This window comes from Siphateles boraxobius, unplaced genomic scaffold (assembly GCF_051911475.1).
Source record: "Siphateles boraxobius isolate OS27281-9 unplaced genomic scaffold, OSU_SipBor_1 20, whole genome shotgun sequence".
Lineage (NCBI taxonomy): Eukaryota > Metazoa > Chordata > Actinopteri > Cypriniformes > Leuciscidae > Siphateles > Siphateles boraxobius.
In genome coordinates, this window is record NW_027508811.1 from 17,589,249 (window position 1) to 17,612,679 (window position 23,431).

At 44.1% G+C, this 23,431-nt stretch overlaps 1 protein-coding gene across 1 annotated transcript in view; it reads right to left on the bottom strand.

Moving 5' to 3' along the window:
* Positions 1-5,445: 5,445 nt before the first annotated feature.
* Positions 5,446-23,431, bottom strand: part of nrg3a (neuregulin 3a) — a 374,168-nt gene continuing 356,182 nt past the window's right edge. Inside the window, exons 8-9 of the mRNA XM_077237257.1 lie at positions 20,862-21,041; positions 5,446-9,009 (exon numbers count right to left, since the gene is read on the bottom strand). Coding sequence (XP_077093372.1) covers positions 8,442-9,009; positions 20,862-21,041 — 748 coding nt within the window. The 3' untranslated portion in view covers positions 5,446-8,441. The remainder of the gene's footprint in view (positions 9,010-20,861; positions 21,042-23,431) is intronic.

A 23,431-nucleotide genomic window follows, 5' to 3' on the forward strand; every position in this document is an offset into this window, starting at 1 on the left:
AAAGCGGATGCTTTTTGTGATAGCCTGAAGCTTCTGTTTACCCAGTTCAATAAGGGTGGAAAGAAGGATTCATAGTAGGGCAACATAACATATCTAATTATTATTATCTTTTAATTCACAAATGAACTATCACAATTAGTACTATCACCTGGGTTGCGATACATATTTTAATGCATTAGGCTACTCAGTAAAGTTTAGAAGATGCAGGTGGACTGGGTGGTTATAGTATTTAATACGCAGAGTAGCTATTGTTAACTCAGGACACACCCCTAATTAGCATGAAAACAAAATTACAGCTGTACAGTAATTTTGATCTCCACAAACAACTTAACACATAACTAATTTTGAGAATGAGATTTACTCCAATACAAACTTTGTTGGAGATAAACAACTCTCCTTGTTTTTTATGCATAATATAAATTATGAATATTGAACTCTGTGTGAGCAGCTTCAAAAGCAAACTATTGCAGTCTTCACAGTGGAAATGTATGTAAATATTTGGAAGAAATTTTGTGTGTGTTTCAGTAATTCAGTAATGTGCATTACTATATTGTATAATACTCAGTGTTGTGTGTTATTACTAAGTAATCTAATTTCCGTAATTTAAGTACTTTTACATTGAAAAGGCAAAGTAAGGGATTACTCTTAATTTTTATGTAATTTAATTACAGTTACTTCTTATTGTAATGGCAAGGATATAGACTTCAAATCTATATAACATAACATTAAAATGTAATATGTAATGTTAACGTATGTTTTTTAATGTAACCTTGTCCCTTTAAACACTTTGGTCAGTTCAAGAATTTTTATTATTATTAAAAGTGCAGTTTTGTATCTGTCCTTGTATTGTTCAACTGGCTGAGGTTGATAGGGAGCATGTATTTAGTAGTAATCCAATACTTTTTAGAGAGTAAATAGTAGCTAGTAATTAATTACTTTTTAGAGTAACATACACAAAACTGATTTTACAAATTTAATATATTACATTCATAAAATATGCTTAAAGGTCATAACATATATATATATATATATATATATATATATATATATATATATATATATATATTTATATATATTAAAAAAAAATCTTGCTTTAAAAAAAAAACATCCAAATTCCCTTGACTTGACTAAAGAAAAATGGCAGTTCCTGTCTGTTTGGCTGGCTGCTATGCAACTTCTGGGAGTGACGAGTGTGTTTTTATTATTCAGCCTGGAAATAAATTATAAAACACCTAACAACAAGTTTATACTCACGTCAACCCTTTATGGTTTCTTCAGCTGCTACACTAAGGATTTACTTTGATGGTAGTCACTGCTTGACCTTCACGGCAGTTACATGTTTCAGACTGTAATCAATCTTTGCATTGATTGTGACTGACTCTAACAACTCCTTTAGGCCGATGCATGGACCCTTTCAATACACCAAAGTTCTGGTATTATCCAACACTTCATGGACTGTTCAAGGCTGTTGAAAAGGAATCCTGCTCCTTCCACACTGCACAGCCAGTGGAAGACATCTTACTGGACTGATCATCTGGCTGCGTGAACTGTAACAAACCTTTCACTAACAAAACCTCTTTCAGTAGACTGTGTCATTAGTACCTATTTTCAGTAAGCTGGAGAACCCCCCACACAAATCCCACTGTGGACTTGCATTTCTATCTACTGTCCCTTGTTTTTTTGTTTTTTTACTGATGTGCTCATCCATAATGTGTGGAGATGGCAGGATAGAACATTTTCATTAATTGAAATAAAGCTGAAACAATAGAATATCATTTCAATATTGAAATATTATATGAAAAACTTTAAACACCTAAAAATGATAAATGTTGCCTTGAGCAACTAATTGAAATAAAACGTTGAAATACAAAAAAAACCTCAAAAGCATACTGAAAATAAATATAGAGATAAAATATGAATTAATATATTACTACTGTACAAACAATCCTAAAAACATAGTTCCCTTTCGTTGTCACTCCGAGTTACGTCGGATGACGACGAATGGGGTTTCGCTTAGAAAGCCTATCAACTTCGAGTATTACAAAACGAGCCAATGGCAAAGAAATGCCATGGGTCTGCGGAATTTGCATAGCGTAACTCCGCCCCACCTCGTGGGTATAAAAGGAGTAAGCCAGCAACATGCAGATATGTTTTCGCTTCGGAGCCAAGTGTAATTCTTCACTCCCTAAGCTATCTCTGATTGTCAGCTTCTTACGAGACGAGCAACTCTCCAGTGTTGGTGTGACGGCGATCTCCCGGCGAGTGCACACTTCCTGCCTATCTGAGCGTGGTTTGCCAGCGAGTGTGTTCTCCGCGGGCGCTTCAGCACTGAGTTTCTCTCACAAAAAGAGCTTGCAGTCTTTTTAAAGATGCCTCGCCCGTGCACTTCTGGTTGCGGTCGGTTGTGTCTGACTCTGATGGGCACGAGCGCTGTCTGGTGTGTTTGGGCATTAATCACGCTAGAGCAGCGCTCGTGGATGAGTCATGTTCTCTCTGTGGGAACATGACCATCGCAACACTTAGATCGAGACTCAATGATCTCGCAAGAGTGAGAGTCCCCTCATCCACACCTCGATCTAGCGCCTCCTCGAGAGGCTCTACTTCGGCTGGTGGCCAGGGTGATCTGAGGGTGACTGTGTGGAACAAAGCGGCGACTATTTGTCCGTGCCCCACAGCACCTTCGCCAGTGTTGCAACCGCGAGCGTTCAGGGGATTCCCGCGGCACCGTCGTTTGAGGTCCCGCGGATTTCCTTTGGCGCTCCAGAGGAAGACATGATGTCAATCGCAGCATCACAAGGCGGGTCTGATTCATCTGGAAGTGACGACTCGTCACAGCTGCCACCTTCGTGTGTGAATACGGCTGTGGCTCAGTCTGATCCAGAGATGACGGCCATGCTTTCCCGGGCGGCCGCGAGCACTGGTTTAGAGTGGACCCCTCCACCCTGTCCTGAGCGCTCGCGGCTGGACGATTGTTTTTTGGGTGCAGCTGCGGCTTCCCGTCCTCAGCCTGCCCCAATACCTTTCTTCCCGGACGTGCATGATGAAATCTCGAAGTCCTGGAAGACTCCCATGTCTTCCCGCTCGCTGGTTTCATCCGCCTTTCCTCCCCTCGATGGGGCAGCTGCCCGTGGATACACTGGGCTACCCCCCGTTGAGCGCTCTGTTGCGATGCAGCTGTGTCCTCAGAGTGCTTCTTCTCGCGGCGAGCCTAAGCACCCATCCATAGCCTGTAGGTTCTCGTCTACCCTAGTGGCGAAATCCTACAGAGCGGCGGGACAGGCGGCTGCCTCTTTGCATGCCATGGCCACTCTGCAGGTCTATCAGGCCCAGATGCTAAGGGACATGCACGAGGGTAGGACGGACCCAGGGCTCTTTGATGAGCTGCACGCCGCCACCGACCTCGCCCTCCGGGCGACGAAGGTGACCGCTAGCTCCCTGGGTCTGGTGATGTCCACAGCTGTGGTCCAGGAGAGACATTTATGGCTGAACCTGGCTGACATGCGGGATGCTGAGCGTTCCCGCCTGCTCGACACCCCCATGTCCCAGGCTGGCCTATTCGGCGGTGCGGTGGAGGATTTCGCCCAACAGTTCTCCACCGCCCAGAAACAGACTGAGGCCATTAAGCATATTGTGCCTCGACGGCCCGCTGCTGCCTCCACCCAGCCGACCGGGCACAACCCTCAGAACCCGAGGGCGCCCTCCTGCGGCTCCCGCCCCTCCCGCCCGGCCCAAGCAGCAGCCTCCACCCGGGCCCGGTTGCGGAGGAAGCCGTAAGAAGGCGCACCAGCCCTCTCCAGCCCCGCCCCCCGCTAAACGCCGGGCCAAGCGGCGCTCCTGAGACTGGCTGCTCAGGGATGTTGAAAGTTACTTCACAATAGATGGTAGCAGGACCACTCTTTCCCCCGGTGGAGGGCCGGGGGAGAATCTTTTGCTCTCCACTCCCCGCTGCTAACCCACGGTTGGGCAGCACCCTAATGTGGTTAAAGAAAGAAGTGACATTTCCATCCCTGAGCACACAGAGTTCTCGGACGACACGGTGCGCCGCCCCCGAGCCGTGGACCCCTCTTCCACCACTGTACCGACACTGTAGTGTACATCAACCGCCAAGGTGGTCTGCGCTCCTTCCGTATGTCGCAACTCGCCTGCCACCTTCTCTTATGGAGTCAGAAGCATCTGAGGTCGCTTTGTGCCATTTATATCCCCGGAGCTCTGAACTGTGTAGCCGACAAGCTCTCACGGTTTCAGCTCCTCCCGGGAGAATGGCGGCTCCATCCCTGGTCAGTTCAGCTGATTTGGGACCAGTTCGGGGACGCACAGATAGATCTGTTTCCCTCTCACAAATCGACCCAGAGCTGCAGGCTGGGCGACATCTAACACATTCGCCAGATTCTACAATCTCCGAGTGGAGCCAGTGTCCCCTCATGTACTCGCTTCAACCAGCTAGTACTGGATCCGCTCAGGTGTCTTCGCTTGCTCGCCATTCCACTCCACGGACTGGATACGTGAGATATTCTCCTCAGGTGAGCTTCTCCGAAAGCCCTGAGTTCCTCCAGCACTCCTGACGTCGGCGTCAGTGTCTATTGCCTGCGCATCGGCTAGGTGCCTCCCGTGTGCATGGTCCCTCCTCAGAGCGACCCCCACATGTGTATTTCCACTGTAAGCCTCTCTGAGCATGTGTCTTTCCCTTGGCAAGCCACCTTGCCACCCCTGGGGTTGAAAAATATCCACCTGCGGCTGGACACCCCAGTGTTCTCCATATGCATCCTTCGGGTCATATGTGTATTCTCTAAGTCCCCCCCGTTGGGCTGGCAATATTTTGCATATTTCCTCTAAACTATGGGATAGGCTCACCAGTGTACCTTGGTATTCCTGTGCTAGATAGGAGTCCTTCGTCCGTGCCAATCTCACGAAAAGGATCTCCGATTTACGCAGGGCTCTGGAAGACAGCCGAGAAGGTGGCGTGATTAGACTGGTAACCCCATTCGTCGTCATCCGACGTAACTCGGAGTGACAACGAAAGGGAACGTCTCGGTTACGTATGTAACCCTCGTTCCCTGAGTAGGGAACGGAGACGTTACGTCTGCCTGCCACTTTCCGCTGTACCGCGGGGATCGCCTGAGCTCAGTCTTGGCTCCTCAGCGAAGAAACATATCTGCATGTTGCTGGCTTCCTCCTTTTATACCCACGCGGTGGGGCGGAGTTACGCTATGCAAATTCCGCAGCCCCATGGCATTTCTTTGCCATTGGCTCGTTTTGTAATACTCAAAGTTGATAGGCTTTCTAAGCGAAACCCCATTCGTCGTCATCCGACGTAAAGTCTCCGTTCCCTACTCAGGGAACGAGGGTTACATACGTAACCGAGACGGTATATGTAATCTAATGTTTTTGGATTTATATGAATAATTTATGATTTAGTAAAAAAAAAAAGCACTCTTTCTAAAATTATTCAACACTGAAGATTCATCTTTATTGAAAAAATAAAAAATAACTAAATGAAAAGAAAGCTATTTCAATTAGGAGGGCAATAATGCAGTATCTCACATACAAGAATTAACTGAAATTTAATTTTCGGTTTTGAAATTGCACATTAAAGTACGTCAAGGGGTTGTAATACAGAACCATGAAGTTTCGGTTGTGCTCGTGTTACACCTTCTTGTACAGTTGCAGGTTGCATATACTGTCAAAACATGTCTTGCAATATACTGTCTTCAGAAATTAATTCATCAATCACATACCTTGCATTCTGGAATAATGACAGCATAAAGTACCATACATTGTAATTACTGTGCAAAAACATAATTTAATATACTTTAGCACAAGTGTACAAAATATGGTCCAGCTCAAATGAAACCTTTCCCACACCATTTCAATTGAAAATGAACATTAAAAGCTGTAACAGATGGAGGACAGTTTATATATCTTCTGCTATGCCCTGAAAATGAATTAGTCTGCAGTTTTATAGATCACTTAGCAATGTGTGAAGATTACTTTGTTGCTTGTGTGAAGTTTCTGGTTACTTATGCCCATAAAAAGAGACGGATAAAAAGCAAACATAAAAAAACCCTACCAATCATGAATGTTCATACTAAAAACATACTATTTTAATTGTTTAAAAATAAAAACAGGGTAAAACTTTATTTCGATAGTCCACTTTAGACATTCAACTAACTATGAGTAACTTTGCAGCTACATGTCAACTAACTGTCATTAGAGTAATAGTAGACTGTCTGCTTAATATTTGCTAACACTTTATTTTGTTGGTCCCCCAACAGATATTCTACTGACTATAAGTAACTTAGCAACTACAAGTCAACTTGTTCTCCTAACCCGAACCCTAACACCTAACCATAACCTAACAGTCTATTGATAGTCTACAACAGTCTACTAATACTCTAATGAGAGTTAGTTGACATGTAGTTGAAAAGTTACTTATAGTTAGTAGAATGTCGAAAGTGTCTATCGAAATAAAGTGTAACGAAAAACGGAAAAAAGAACTTGTGACCTCTTGGGAATTTGTGAATTTTATCTGAGTATCAACTCATATCTAGTCCTAGAATTTTAATAAACCATTAAAAGTTACAACTTGACATTTTCCATTATAAAAGATGTCATAAAAATTTAATTTGTCTAATAAAGAAATAGTATAGTTTTAAGATCTAATTATATCCTGTCTTTCCCATAGTAATATTGTTACATTACTTCTGCTGCATGATTACATGTTGCTGGTGGTGTTTTGGCATGCATAGTGTTTGAAAGACATGCCATCCAGACTTCAGTTCAATGATGAGGACTGTGCTGTTGCCAGGGAAAGGTTTTATAAGATCAAGTGAAAGTCTTATCAGCCTGCCATTACAGCTCATTCTGCCACAGGCTAACCTTAACTTTGCTATCTTTTACCAGGAAATATGTTTAATTTCATTTTGGCCTTGAGTTATGTCTGGCATGGTAGACACAATTTCGGAAGAAGGACAAATACAACATGCATTAAAAAACAAAGGTCTTGAAACAAAACTACAGTTGGCGGTCTTAAATAAATGCTTCATGAGGAACAACAGCACATAAAAAAGTAAATTCAACATAATGCCGTCATTGAGCACAGGTCTACTAAGACTGATCTATAAAACTCTGCAGACCACTTGTGTTTTTATACCTAGATTTGGGTTGAAATCAGCAAATGCATGTCATTTATAATGCAATTTTCTCTTTGTGGGGCGTTTCTGTTAATCATTAACTATCATGGCTTGATTCTGCAAAACAATACCATCAACATGCACAAGTGTGTGAATTGGGGGGTCAGAAAAAAATAATTAAAACAAAAAAAGATTGGAAACAAAGAAACAGCTTCACTAAAGATTCATTGTTAATTTTTCTTTCTTACCACATTTGGTTGTTAATTCACACAAATATTATGTCCCAATCCAAAGGTAGCATACAGACTCATAGTGACCGCTGCTCCCACCCACCTTCCCAAAAAGCAGCAGATAATTCCATAAGAATGAAAAAACAACAACACTTAAGCTCCTTGTGTTGGCCGAGACCGCACCCTCCCCTACCCACCCCCTATCCCGTGCAGGAATATCCTCGGTCCATCCAGAGAGGCGTCGACAGTCTGTTTGTGCATCTCAGGTGGTGTGCTGTACGATGTGCTCTGTTCTGTTAGCTTATCCTTACTCGTGTCCGAATCAATATGAAGAAGTGAACGCACCGAGGCACAGAAAACAAAATGCAGATTGCTCCACAAACGGACAGAAACACCAAATTCTTCCAATCGATGTCTTGGAGGCAGTGCTTAACTATCAGTTACCTCATGCCTGGATACGATTAGCGTTTGGAAGTTAAGTCCAATTGTAATCCATGTTCCACTGTTTTCAAAGGCAGATGGAGCCATATTCCTTGGCAGGGTAAAGGACAGTGACTGGGACGGTGATAGTAAACACAGCTGCTGCAGGTGCAAAACACAAGATTGTTTGTCGGACAAGCTTAGCTTGCCTGTAAATGAGTGAAACGAGTGAAAAAAAACTCATTTTTGTTTTTAAATATATATTTTTTTAAACCACTGAGCATCAAGTCTTTAAGGATGTGGAGCTGATACATTACAAAAGAAAGTTTCTCATTCCCATATTCCTTTTTTTGTACTTGGTCACCAGTTTGTATTCATATATTTATATCCATTTATATATATTTATGTTTATTTTATACAGTTAAAAACACCATGGAGATGACAGACTATTTGGTTTCTTTTTTCTAAGTAGAAGTTTCTCCTTAAATAAATGCATATAAATAAATTATCTTTTCACATGTTCTAGACTGCCACTCTCCCAACACTTCTACCCACAGCAGGTCCTCAAAAATTCCACGGTAGGTTTCAGTGGTATTTTGGCAGAGAGTTCTGAAGCCCCAAGACACACGGGACATTTGTGGTTAGTCCTGTCAACCCCTTCTCATTGACCAGGCTTTGTGGCATCTTTGTGTGTATCTCTTGGGTTCACCAAGTGAGTCTCCGTGGGCCCAAAAGAGGCCACTCCCCCTTGTCCACCCCCATTTGCTAAAAGGATGCACACAGTCTCTTTGGCCCCCTGAGGGACGAAGCTACTGATGTCCTCCTGTTTCCTCTGGGCATGTGCTAGCGCTCTGAGCTGTTCCTGAGCCTCATCAAGTAGTGAGGCCACTTCCTCCCGTCTAACAGCCGCTCGGTTGGAGACCGTTACGTTGGACTGTGGATTGACAGCTGGAGCATCTGCTTTGCTTTCCAGAGGACTAGAACGGCTGCTTCCATCAGTAGGGACGGTTTGCATACAGGAGACCTCATCCTGGTAGGAGTGGACGGAGGGGATGATTGGGATAGAGCAGGGTCGGTAGGGAGCAGGAGGACTTTGGCTAGGGCCGCCCGACCTGAGGCTCCTAGCGCACCTGTGGTCTAAGTGGCTGCTCAAAGATTTTGAGGATTGTGAGGCTTGCATATTGTAAAAGGAATCCTGATGTAGCTCATTACCTGGGCCGGACATGTTCCTGCAGACAGAGGAAAGGATGACAGAGTGATTAAGGAAAAGAGAGGAATGTATATATGATTAGAGTGGCAAAAATGAGGTTTCTTAGGAATGTTTGTTCAATCATAAGAAGAATTGATACATATTCTGAAAGCCAAATAAAGCTAAAGTTTGGGATTTCTGTGCCTGTAGCATCAACAAACACAACTGCAAAAATAATGACTGGCTTAACAGGTTACTGAACACTGTCACTTGAAAGTCAATCGGCGGCTATATTTGAAACATCTCCAGGCAGCTATTTTAGGCATGCAAGACCAACTCTTATCTACTTGAATGGTGAAATACTGAAATCTCAAAAAATGCTTGCCGATTTCACATTTAAATATTTCAAATCCAGCACCAAAATGACTTGAACTGACCAATAAATGTTTCTTTCTGTCAAATAACATTAAAATAGTGTATTTTTAAAGTTGGTCCAGCATTGCATTAATCTCAGGACGCTGACTGTTTCAATGAGAACTGGAGCTTTTAACAGCATCTGCAGTGGCGCAATGACTTTACCAATTGGCTCTCTTATTTGGGAAGGCGAGACTTATTCTGCAATATTGCATGGTGCATTTTCTCCCATTCATGGTAATACAAGTGAAACGTCTATGCAGCCTTTACCGTTAGTCAGTCAAACAAATAGTCCCGCCCCAAACTCGCACCATTGGTTGAGTAAGTGTAGCTGTTGTTGGGCTGGTTGTGATGCTCAAACAAACAGATTGGTTTCTTTGCTGTACAGAGCTAATTGTGTACACTTTTAGACAAAATCAAAAACTGTGAATGGCTTACTTATAGTTCTCTGCATATTAAGGTGAGATAGAAGAATATATTTCAATAAAAAAACCTGAAATTGACCCTGTCGTCACAGCAGATATTATTTGTAATTTAATGTCTGACATAATAAATGACTTAATGAGCTACATAAAAAACAAGGATTTTTTTAAAATGTTGAAGCTATTAAGTGTTGATGGAATAAAAAAAATGACTACACATTCAGGTATCTGAGTTTATTAGCTATTCAACATTCAATCTGTCTGGCTGGTAGCCCAGTGTCTTCTCTGACTCATAATCGTTTATTTCAGCTGGGCTTTAGCTGTTTCCTGATTCAGAACTTGCTGCTCCCCGTGGCAGTCATTCTCAAGTTAATCTTCTGACGATTTGAAAGCAAAATTCTTTTAAAAGGGATGAAAGCAGAAGTTCCATCCAACCAGACCTTTGGTAAACTAATCTCTCAATTTAGCAGCAATCGGTATTGTTCCCCTGATTCATTATCTTTGTGTAATAATTCATAATCCCTGACAAAGAATGGGTTTTCTCACAGCATCAATATTTAACGAAGCACTGCTTTTTCTAATAATGACCGAGTCAGTGTTAAGCCTCAATCAAGGGAGGCAAATTGTCCGATTCTATTTTCCATGAAACAGAAGATATGACAGAAATGCCAAGTATTCCAGCAGGCCATGGATCATTTATCCTGAAATATCAAGACTTGGAAACAGTTAAGGATGCAAGGATTTAGCCTGAGTTTGTGAGATTTTGCTTAAGATTAGAGAACACGATTTGATTTAATGTGATCATTTACAGAAATGTCAACAGAAAAGACAGCTCTTCTGAATAAGACAAAAATTTCCCATGCTTTTAATGAAGCTCCTTCTGCTATTTTGTGCTGAGCACATCACTCCTCTAGTCGCATAAATATAGCTTTGACTATACGACAAAAGGTCTGGTTCACACTGCATCTTATTCTGCTTACAGAGAGGAAGAGCCTGTCTGACTGTCATTTAGAGCAATGTTTCTCCAATCCTCAAGAAGACCCACCTCCCAGAAAAAACAGCAGAAAATATGTATAGACTTTTGATTTAAATGTCTATTTACATCCAAAACTTATAGCTTGTTTTATACTTGCCACGTACGCATAAGCGCGAAGGTGCGCACGGCAAAAATTACTTCATTGCAGAATGAAAATAAATGTCTATGTTTAATAAAAATGTTCATGAAATTAAATAAAAATGTTTAATGAAATTAGAAAATATTTAGGAGATTGTTTAATTTAGTTTTATACATCATTTCTCATATCCATATATTTTGTTTTAATAATCTCAAGGTTTACTGGATTTTACACGATTCTTTGGTTCTTTTGTAGCATGGGTTTGGTGGTGTAATAAAAAACAAACATTGTCACGTGTGTACCCTACATATCACCGTTGCTTCCTGAGGGATTCCCAACCTTTTTTTCAGTCACGGCACCCTTTGAAAATTTACAAAAATTTGTGACAACCTACACTAGTGTTGTTATGAAACTACTTTGATACGATACCATGAAATGTATTGATTTTCAACACCACTGGGAAGAACCGCCTACTGTCATATAGATATTTTTTATATTATCAAATTTTTTGTCCATCCATTGAAAGTCTATGGAATCAGTAATTTCTTCTGAAGAGATCACTTTATGTGATGACATATTGAATTAAGGCTATTAATTAAATGACTTTAATTATTCATATATAAACATTGCACTTACTATTGCAAATCTCACCTAAATGTTTGCTCACTCAGTGCATTTGTGTTTTTATATTGGGATACTTTTGTTGTAATTGCAGAAGATAGCTTGTTTTTATTAAAAGTTTTTAATATGTTTTATAATGTAATAATTACACAATTAATCTCCAAATTAATGTAGAAACAATATGAAGACAGTATATTTAAAATAATTGTTTAATGCCATCTTTTTTTTTATAAATGAAGGCCGGTTTCACTGATACCAATACTCTCACTGATGTCTTCAATTATTTATTTATTTTCAATTTTAAACATTAATTATCGCCATTCAACATTACAGTATAATTGAAATCTATCAATTTTAACATTTATTAGGCTCCAAAAAATATAACAACTTTTAATTTAAGTGAACTTACAACATTCTTCACATAAGCCCATAATAGATGTTATATTTACCTGTGTATTATCTCTTTACATTAATTTAACTCATTTAAGACTGCTCTTATGAGGATACTCAACAAAACGGAAATATTGGCATAATTGTATGTTATTATTGGTTCAAGCGCGAAAGAGAAGTCTATTCTGGCACGCGTTTTTCTGTGCGTTGTGTGTGTGTCAGGAGGACATTCACTAGCAGCACATTCTCTTTTGTCATGTCGTGCTTAAATGGTCTAAAAGCATTTGCATGAAGAGGAATGTGATCAAATAATTTAACGCTAACCAAAGGATGACAGAAAAAAACGGATGCTGTGTTAATAGCATTAAATATTTTTAATGCGTTAAACAGCACAGTCATTACCGATGTGTTTATGTGAATACGCGGCAAGACAGACGTGACAATATTTTCGTGTGATTTGACCCTAAGCGCAACAAGCCATGAAAAAGAGGCAGCTTTATGTGTACGCACTCAGAATGAAGCACGCGGGAATGAAATCATGTGCAACCCCCGCAATTCAACAACGAAAACTTACTATTTGCGTTTTTATTATAAATTTGTGAGCGTTATTTGTAGTTATTAGAGACATCCGAGATTGATGGTACATAATACATTTTTTTTTCTTTTTACACATTTTAGCTTTTTTTTTTAAAGTTTGAAGGAGTTTTTACACGGCACCCCTGCTCTCGCCAGACGGCACCCGGGTTGGGAAACACTGGTTTAGAGAACAATTACTCCGAGTTGCACCATGTGGTTTCAAATAATAGTAGAACTGCGAGCGTGTTAAGTATAAATGCCTCGTCCGTTTGAGGAGGAGCATGTGCAGTTAGCGGAGGCTTGCGGTGCGGAGCCAGGCGAAAGTATAAACAAGGCTTAGCTCAGAAAACAAAGCAGAATACTTTCTAAGTCCCTTAAATGAAACTAAATATATTTAAATGGTCAGATACCACAAAGCTGGCAAATTCCAATTATTTCTCTCTTTAAAACAAGAAACAAAGAAAACCCTGTCCTTAACCAGTCAGCAAATCAGATTAGAGCTTGCCCGATTGTAAAGAAGACTGTTGGTGGTCTACTTATATAAATGTTAGTGACACTCACTCTCTGTATCTCACGGATAGACAGATTTCCAGCTATTTTAATTATTACAGTGTAAGCAAGGAGGAAACATCACTTTTGAGGGTTAGTAGGTGATACTGTCAGTGGCTCAGTGCAAATTATGATTTATAACCTTATTTCCTGCAATGCTGTTGTTCTCATGTAACAGTTTCAGATACCTGCATGAAATAAATTAGGCTGAAAGGAAAACAGCTCGATGGTTATCACTGTAGTGAAATACATTCAGGGCATGTTTTGAGGTCTTGTATAATGAACAGCCCGGCCTCTTTGAAAGCTTCTTACTGAAAACACTTTAATGAGCAAACACTCACTGTAAGACAAACACACAGCTGATGAGGTCAGGCTTTAGATACCTGGGAAGTATCTGAATTGTTTTGTACAAAACGGCGGGACTTAGTATGAGTAAACAATTATAAATGTTGTCTATATACTTGGTAAAGTACCCAGCTCGAGGGAATCCAGACGACCCAGAGGGGGGTTGACAGGTACCTTTCATTTTAAAAATAATGGGAACAATAACACTATAAGAAATCTGTCCCCTACCTAAGCCATTCTAGCGAGATAACAGCAAGCTTTCTGGGACGGAAGGAATGAGACGGCCAATATTTTTTCTGCTGTCATATGCAAAACAGTTCTATCTCTGTCTCTCTCTCTCTCTCCCTCCCTCCCTCCCTTTTTTCTGTCACTCCTCTCCTGTCTCCCTCCCACTCTCTCCTTCTCTTTCCTGTCCCATATCCCAGCCTGTCTCTATGGTAACGGAGCTCTCTCCAGCAGAGAAATATTATTTTGCAAGCTGGAAGGCTGGAAATAGGTCAGTGCTTAGACCCCGTTGGAGATTTTAAGGGAGGTGGTGTCTTCCGCACTGCAAAGCCTTCCTGTATAGCACACGAGGACTAACTGGGCCAGGATAGCCTTTAGTGTGTGCGGGTTGATGACTGGCCCATTCTAGCAAACTCATCCAGGACTGCCAATTCCATTGATATATCACTGGCTGTTTAATTGGCTATGACAGTGTGGTTTTTATTAGCTGTGCTACTCCTAGAAAAGGCAGCACTCCCCAGTGCCCTCCTGTCTCAGTGAGTCATGCCTGCATACAGAACTTCAATAATAGAGCTCAGACAAGCCCGCTTGTTGCTCTTGCAGTCGGCATGGAGACAAAAGCTGCTGAAAAGCTAGGCGGAAACAAACTGTATACAGATTATTAAAGAGGACCTACAGTATTATGCTTGATTTAGTTTTTGGGGTCTACTAGAATAAGTTCCCTTTCAGTCGATAACGTCGGACGTAGTCGACGTCGACTGAAATGGGATCACGCCAGGGAGCCTATTGTCTTCGAGTATTATTGAACGAGCCAAGTCACATTGGCGTGCGAGATCTGCATCTCACACTCCGCCCCGCAGCGCGGGTATAAATACGGAAGTGGATGCACGCACCATTTGCCTTTCGCTTCGGAGCCGAGCTTCATGTCTGGATCTGAAGAGTGTTGTTGTACAACGAGCGAGTGTGTCGGCGCTTCTTTGGGAAGTCTCTCCTGGTGTCGGTGTTTGCAGAGCAAGTGCAGCGGTGATCGCGAGCTTCAAGCTCTCAACTGCTGTTCTCACAGCAACCAAGTTTCTGTTTGTGTTTGTTTGTCTGACGGTCGGTTGAGGGCGAGAAAGTGAGTGCTTCACTAGCACAGGGTGCACTATTCCTGTGTTAGTGTTGCCGCGGTCATTCCCCTGTGTGCTCCGGCACTGGTGAGAGTTTTTCACTTCCTTAAAGAGCAACACGGGTGCGTTTGCGTCTTTTTCAAGATGTCATTCCGCCCGTGCGTTTCTGGGTGCGGTCGTTCCCTGTCTCTCTCTGATGGTCACAATTGTTGTATCACGTGTTTGGGCTTACAGCACGCTGAGGCAGCTTTTGTGGACAGCTCATGTTTTCACTGTGGGAACATGACTGTCGCCGTGTTGAGGGCGAGACTCGCCTTCGTTCACGGAGAGCGAGTCCCCATTACCACGCCCCACCCTGCACTGGTGCTGTGTGGGATGGGTGACCGGAGGGTAGTGTTGGATGTCCCGCCTGGTAACCATTCCCTGTGGGCTCCTCACCCCTCCCTTCCACTGCTGCCATTGGAGCCTCCGGTGTTGTCCGCTGGTCCATCTGTAATGGGTCGGCCAGCGGTTTCACTCGGGGCTCCCCTGGAGGACAGGACGTCGATTGCAGCATCGGAGCATGACGACTCGGCTGCGTTGTCTCCCTCTGGGAGTTCAATGTTGCCCGAGCCGGATCCAGAATTGTCAGCTATGCTGAAACGGGCCGCCGAGGCTGTCGGGCTCGAGTGGAACCCTCCACCGTGTCCTGTTCAGTCTCGGTTGGATGATTGGTATCTCGGGGCGGGCCGTGCTGGTTCTCAGCCCGCCGCCCCAGTGCACTTCTTTCCCGAAGTGCATGAAGAGCTTACTTGGTCGTGGACAGCACCTTTTACTGCTGAAAACGACTTAAGTAGTTCTTCCTCCCTCACTACCCTTGTCGGAGGAGCGGTGAAGGGTTATGAGGCTATCCCTCCAGTGGAGCGGCCTGTTGCGACTCACTTATGTCCAACGGCCGCTGCATCCTGGATGGGGGATCCTTGTTTCCCCTCGCGGGCCTGTGAGTTCGCGTCAGGATTGGCGGTCAGAGCTTACAGAGCTTGCGGGCAAGCCGCTTCCTCTTTGCATGCCTTGGCGTTGTTGCAGGTCTACCAGGCCAAGACACTCAGGGACATGCACGAGGGTAGTTTAGACCGGGCGCTCATGAGTGAGCTCTGCACTGCCGTTGACCTCGCCCTCCGGGCAACGAGTGTCGCGGCATGTGCAGTCGGTCTAGCGATGTCCACCTTGGTGGTCCAGGAACGCCATCGTTGGCTCAGCCTGGTTGAGATGGCGGATACGGACAAGGTTCGGTTCCTGGACTCCCCAATTTCCCAGGTTGGGTTGTTCGGCGACGTGGCGGAGAGCTGCGCCCAACAGTTCTCTGCCACCCAGGTTCGGACGGAGGCTCCCCGACACACCCTCTTGTTCGCCAGCCGGCAACAAGATGCGTTCAAGGACCCGGTCATCCGCCTTCTCACCCATCCTCTGTTGCCCCGTGGAGTCAGGTAAGTGCAGCACGGCTCACTCAGACCCCGTTTCGGGCCGCCCATGGGCCTTCCGAGCCGTGTCCCTGTCCTCCACCTCGCTGCCCCACCCCGGGTGTGCCTGTGGTGCCTCTGGTCCCCCTGGTCCGTTTCGTCGAGGCCTGGAAGGTGCTCTCCAACCCGTCCAGTTGGCTCCTCCGCACCATCAGGCTCGGCTACACGATTCAGTTCCGCCGGAGTCCGCCCAGGTACAGTGGCATTCGCCACACTTCGGTGTCAAGCAAATCAGCTCCTGTCATGCGCGCGGAGATCGCTGTCCTGCTGGCGAAGGACGTGATAGAGCCGGTGTCTGTAGCCGAGATGAAGACTGGCTTTTACAGCCCGTACTTCATTGTACCCAAGAAAGGTGGTGGGTTACGACCAATCTTGGACCTGCGAGTCCTGAACCGGGCCCTCCATAAGCTCCCGTTCAGAATGCTAACGCAGAAACGCATCTTCCAATGTGTCCGTCCCCAAGATTGGTTTGCAGCGATAGACCTGAAGGACGCGTACTTTCATGTCTCCATCCTGCCGCGACACAGGCCATTCCTGCGTTTCGCGTTCGAGGGTCAGGCGTATCAGTACAAAGTCCTACCCTTCGGGCTGGCCCTGTCACCCCGTGTCTTTACGAAGCTCGTGGAGGCAGCCCTCGCTCCCATGAGAGAGCGTGGCATTCGCATTCTCAACTATCTCGACGACTGGCTCATACTAGCGCAGTCTCGGGAGCAGTTATGCGAACACAGGGATTTGCTGCTCCAGCACATCAGCCAGTTGGGTCTTCAGGTCAGCTGGGAGAAGAGCAAACTCGCCCCCGTGAAGAGGATCTCTTTTCTCGGTTTGGAGCTGGACTCGGTCCAACACACGGCGCGCCTCACAGAGAATCGCGCCCGGTCGGTGCTGAACTGCCTGAATCTCATCAAGAGCAGTACAGTGGTTTATCTGAAACAATTTCAGAGGCTCCTGGGGCATATGGCAGCCGCAGCCGCAGCTACGCCGCTCGGCCTGCTTCATATGAGACCACTCCAGCACTGGCTTCGCGACTGAGTCCCGTGGTGGGCGTGGCAGAGAGGCATGCTCCGTGTGAAAATCACCCCGGCCTGCCTCCAAACCCTCAGCCCGTGGTCGGACCTTTCGTTTCTCCGGGCCGGTGTGTCCCTAGAACAAGTGTCCAGGCATGCTGTGGTTTCCACAGACGCCTCCAACACCGGCTTGGGGGCCACGTACAACGGGCATGCAGTAGCTGGCACCTGGACGGGGTCCCACTTGCATTGGCACATCAACTGCCTCGAGTTGTTAGCAGTGCTCCTTGCTTTGAGACGCCTCAAGACGACGCTGCTCGGCAAGCATGTACTGGTCCGTACGGACAGCACGGCGACCGTTGCGTACATCAACCGCCAAGGTGGTCTACGTTCCCGTCGCATGTCACAACTCGCCCGCCACCTCCTCCTATGGAGTCAGAAGCATCTGAGGTCGCTTCGTGCCATTCACATCCCTGGCCTGCTCAATCGTGCCGCCGACGAGCTCTCACGACAGATTGTGCCCTCCGGGGAATGGCGACTCCATCCCCAGGCGGTCCAGCTGATTTGGGACCACTTCGGGGCAGCACAGATAGATCTGTTTGCCTCTCCGGACTCGTCCCATTGCCAGTTGTTTTATTCCCGCACCGAGGGGACCCTCGGCACGGATGCACTGGCTCACAGCTGGCCCCGGGGCCTCCGCAAGTATGCGTTTCCCCCAGTGAGCCTGATGGCACAACTACTGTGCAAAATCAGGGAGGAAGAGGAGCAGGTTTTGCTAGTTGCCCCTCATTGGCCCAACCGAACCTGGTTCCCCGAACTTTTTCTCCTCTCGACAGCTCCTCCCTGGCCCATTCCTCTGAGAGAGGACCTGCTCTCTCAGGGACGGGGCAACATATGGCACCCGCGTCCAAACTGTTGGAGACTCCATGTGTGGTCCCTGGACGGGACGCGGAGGTTCTAGGTAATCTACCACAGGCAGTCGTAGATACCATCACTTCAGCGAGAGCTCCCTCTACGAGGCTTGCTTAATCCCTGAAGTGGAACCTGTTCGTTGAGTGGTGTGCTTCTCACAGAGAAGACACTTTTTCGACATCATTTCCGTGCTTTCTTTCCTGCAAGAGGCTTTGGAGCGTCGGCTGTCCCCCTCCACCCTCAAAGTGTATGTTGCAGCTATTGCCGCACATCACGATGCAGTAGACGGGAAATCCCTGGGGAAGCACGATCTGATCGTCAGGTTCCTGAGGGGAGCGAGGAGATTGAATCTGCCTCGCCCCCCCTCTATACCCTCTTGGGACTTATGTCTGGTGCTAACCGCACTGCAGAGACCGCCCTTCGAGCCTTTGCGGGTAGCAGAGTTAAAAATACTGTCCCAAAAGACAGTCCTCCTGCTTGCTTTGGCCTCCATCAAGAGGGTAGGGGACCTGCACGCATTTTCGGTCAGCGAATCGTGTCTGGAATTTGGGCCGGCTGACTCTCACGTTGTCCTGAGACCCCGGCCTGGATATGTGCCCAAGGTTCCTACCACCCCCTTTCGGGATCAGGTGGTGAACCTGCAAGCGCTGCCCCCGGAGGAGGCAGACCCAGCCCTGGCTTTTCTCTGCCCCGTTCGCGCTCTGCGCTTATACGTGGACAGAACACAAAGCTTTAGGACCTCAGAGCAGCTCTTCATCTGTTACGGAGATCAGCGGAAGGGAAAGGCTGTCTCCAAGCAGAGGTTGGCCCACTGGATAGTGGATGCCATCATCTTGGCGTATGAGTCCCAAGGTGAACCCTGTCCCCCAGGACTACGAGCTCACTCCACAAGGAGTGTTGCCGCTTCTAGGTGTTGGCGCAGGGTGCCTCGCTGACAGATGTCTGTAGAGCTGCGGGCTGGGCGACACCTAATACGTTTGCTAGATTCTATAGCCTACGTGTCGAACCGGTTGCTTCCCGTGTGCTCTCTTCTCATAGAAGCCAGTAACACCGTGAGCCCCGGTTCAGTGTCGGCTTGCTGCGCCATTTCCCTCCTACGGACCAGATACGTGCGCGATTTCTGCTCCAGTAGAATTCCCTTATCCGGAACCTGTTGAGCTCCTCCGCACCCCTCCAACGTCGGACGTGGCGGAACGTCCGGTGTTATGCCTACCACTGGTATGCAGTGTGGAACCCGTGTTAGGCTGGGTCCATATGTTGCAGTCCCTACGGCGACCCCATATGTGTATTCTTCCACGATATGGCTCCCCAAGATGAGCCCGTGTCTTTCCCTTGGCAGAGTCCTGCCGTCACTGTAAATCGGTGTTGTCTCCCCCCTCTCTAGGCTGGAGCAACCCCAGTGATACTCCATATGTTGTACTGCCCGGTCCTCCGCCCAGTTCATATGCGTATTCCCCCCCCCCCCCCCTGTTTTCGGGGTTGGTTGGGCGAAAAGTAAATGGTGCGTGCATCCACTTCCGTATTTATACCCGCGCTGCGGGGCGGAGTGTGAGATGCAGATCTCGCACGCCAATGTGTATTGGCTCGTTCAATAATACTCGAAGACAATAGGCTCCCTGGCGTGATCCCATTTCAGTCGACGTTGACTACGTCCTCCGTTCCCTCCTTCAGGGAACGCTGGGTTGCATACGCAACCAGGACGTTTTCATTCTTGAATGTTAAAAAAACAAATGTTATTTTTCACATATTTTACATTGTTGCAGCACCTCACTTCCTAATCTGTCTTTAATGCTCTGTTCAGTTTCTGTCTCTAAGAAACCCCTCCCTCCGAAAAGCTCAATCTGACTGATTTGATTGGTCGGCTGTATTGGTCAGTGGTCAGTGTGTTGTATTTGGTTAACCGATTTGCGCGTTTCGGAAATGTCACACCCCTTACCATAACCCCACTGTCTCCTAGACATGGTAAAACACACTGCTAATGCAACTCAACCAGGCCTCACACTTCTATTTTGCATATGCCCTGGGCGGGACTTATTTTAATGAGGTATATTGTGACCTGCACGATCCTGGAAGAAAACTCAAGACTACAATCGGGGCATTTCAGGGAGTTCAGAAACAGTGCTTACTGATATAGAGAATAACTCCCTTTGGAGTGGACTTTGTGCTTTGTAACCTCAAACAGCAACATTACATACTAAAGAAAGCTGAAAATGTAAAAAAAAAAAAAAAGAAAAAAAAAAAGAAAAAAAAAAAAGAGGCATAATAGGAGGAAAACAAACTAAACAATTAAATTATTCTTTATATATTGAACCTGAAGAAAACTTATTGAATTCAGATCTAAGATGCAGTAGGAGAAACAGAAAAAAATGACAAAAAGTGAGTGTAATAATAGAGGTAATAGCCTTGGGTTTTGTGGTAGAAGCTGTTGTTTAAAACTACAGATTGGCTTATAAATCTGAGGATAGAGGGAATGGAGAGAGCGGTCCTGGTAGAGGCACAAAGTTTCACCTACCAGAAGTGACATGAACACCACCCTTCCTCCAAAAAATTAATAATAAAAAAAAAATCCTTGCATGCAATTTTCTTTACATTAATGCATGACATTCCTCAGAGAATCTAGAGTTTAATCAATTGAGGCAGGACTATGCGCAAGCATTAGATAATTAGTATTAAGCTCATTGACCTGTAGAAAATTAATCTTGCTAACTAACCTTCTCACTGACTCCCTCTCTGAGCTGTCTACTTCCTGTAGATGTTGGTAGGCAGGACCAGAATCTCTTGATCCACCAATGGCATTCAGACATCCTGTGGTTATGGGTGGTGTTCTACGAGATGCAGGCCGGAGAGCAGAACGACTCCTCTGATCTGGACTATGAGAAAGGGAACCGCTCCTTTAAAATAAAACAAAAAACATATCACTCACGGATTTCTTTATTTGTACTTTTGTGTTAAATTTCACGTTATTGCTGGAGTCAATTTGATACCCAGTGAGAAACCGATCAAATCTGAAGAGTGCATGTTTACTCAGGGATAAATAATAATATCTTGATGTGGGGCTTTGACTAAGCCAGATGTACATATTGAAAGCATCAGAAGAGAATTGAACAACAAAAACAATAATATTTATTTTAAAATTATGTATTTTATTTTAATTATTGTTATTAATATTATTAGAAGGTATTGTTTTTGTCTTAATTTTACATTTTTATTTTAAGTTTGATAGGACAGACGAAGAAAGAAAACGGCTGGATAGGAGAGGCAAACAAACAAATACAACAACCAAACAAAAACAAATTCTTAACTGAACATTGTTCTGCTGATGTTTTTTTTTTGCGATGAAATCCTAAAAATAGCACACGACTTAGAACAAAGTAAAGCAGCAATACTCAATCTTAATTCTCTCAGAGAATTTCTATCCCAGTCTATAGTCTCCTAATGTTAAATGCTTTACACTCACACTTTCTCTCTGTCTCCATCTGGTGTGCTGAATGTTTTACAAAGCAGGACATGTACAGTATAAAGCTTCCTGAGAAAGACACTGAAAATAAACAACACTTCGGAATTCAGGATTTGGTCTACACATATATGTATGTGTATATATGAGAATAATTTACTATATATATCTCCTCTATCATTAAAAAACGGAGCACATTACAAATGAGTCACCTTGTTCCCAATTAGATATTTATGTGATACTGCTAGGCAAACTACAGGGAGATGTTGTACATATGTTTCCACTGAATGGGGCCACATTAACATGGAGATTAATTGACCTATAAGACCGCTGACAGTGAGGAGCACACATTTAACTATTTAGTAAAAAATAGCCTGAAGAGAAATTCATGCTCAATTTTAGAGATGAGTCTCCAACAGAGAGATAAATCACTGCATTTTGAAGTCCTTCCTTACACTGAGTCAAGTGCAATCAGTTACATTGTAATGATCCTTTGAATTCATGAGCAGTTGGAGCGGGGTGGGACAGGGGCAAAGGCTGTTTGCAAACAAATGCAAGTCATCATATAAATTTTTTTTTTTGAAATATGTGATTGCAAGAGTGCACTGAGCCACAAACAAAAACAGAGTGGAATCAGGGCTTAACGTTTAGTTTGAGGAAAGCATGAGGATTAAACAGGGCTGAAAGGATTTGTCGCTGCCATCAAAGACCACCCCAACCCCTCAATAAAACCCTATGACACACGAGAACTCTTATCCACAAACGTGCTTTGGGTGTGGATGAGCCATCATTTAAATCAAAAGATCATTCATATAAGATCTTTTTTTTAAATTAATGAATGAATTCACTAAAACCTAACAATCTATTAAATCATTAAACAACAAACAAACTCCATTTCAAAGACCTTCTCTAAGCTGTCTAAAAAACATTTCTGAGCAATCCTACCTTAGCAATTGTTGCTGTCCGTTTTTTCAGACAAGCGTTTGTGCTTTTCCAATGCAAGTCTATTGTGGAATTATATGGATAGTTGTAAATGCAATTTTATGGATATTATTTGAAAATACTTTAAAACACTGCTGCCAAGTCACAATGTCACATAATAGTATCCAGAGAGGATCCAAATAGTAGCCTATCTTTTTACAAATCATTAAGTAAATAGCAAAAAGTGCTGCCATCAGTAAGGACACCTACATTTGCTGTAAGATAAATTAAATTAACATTTTTTCTTTCACGTATTGATTCACGTCATTGTAGTGCTGATAGAAACTGAAGAATGTGCGAATGTGTTCAGTTCACTCACACTAATATTATCAATTATAAATGATTTGACTGTAATAAGTATTTGCCTTTATTCTGATTTGTAGTCCCCACACTTTTTAATAATTTTACTGTGCAATTTAACAGTTTAACAGTTTACAGTTTAACGAAAAACAGCAGATAAAAATACTTTGCAATGTTACAAATCATTCCAGCCAATGTAAGAATAATATCCGATAAGTTTGAGCACATTTGACTGAAAATCACACTGTTCACGGAAATTCCTACGGGAAGCTCTGTAAAGCTTGTTAGCCACCTGTCTGAAATATGTTAGCGTTCCAAAGTTTGGGGTCAGTACGAATTTTTTGAAATAGAAATTAATACTTTTATTCAGCAAGGACACAATAAATGGATCAAAAGTGACCATTTCAAATAACTCATGTTCTTTTGAACTTTCTGTTCATCAAAGCATCATGAAACAAAATGTATAATAGTTTCCACAAAGATCTTAAGCAGCACAACTGTTTTAACATTGATATAATAAGAAATAAGATAACAAAAAACTAACTC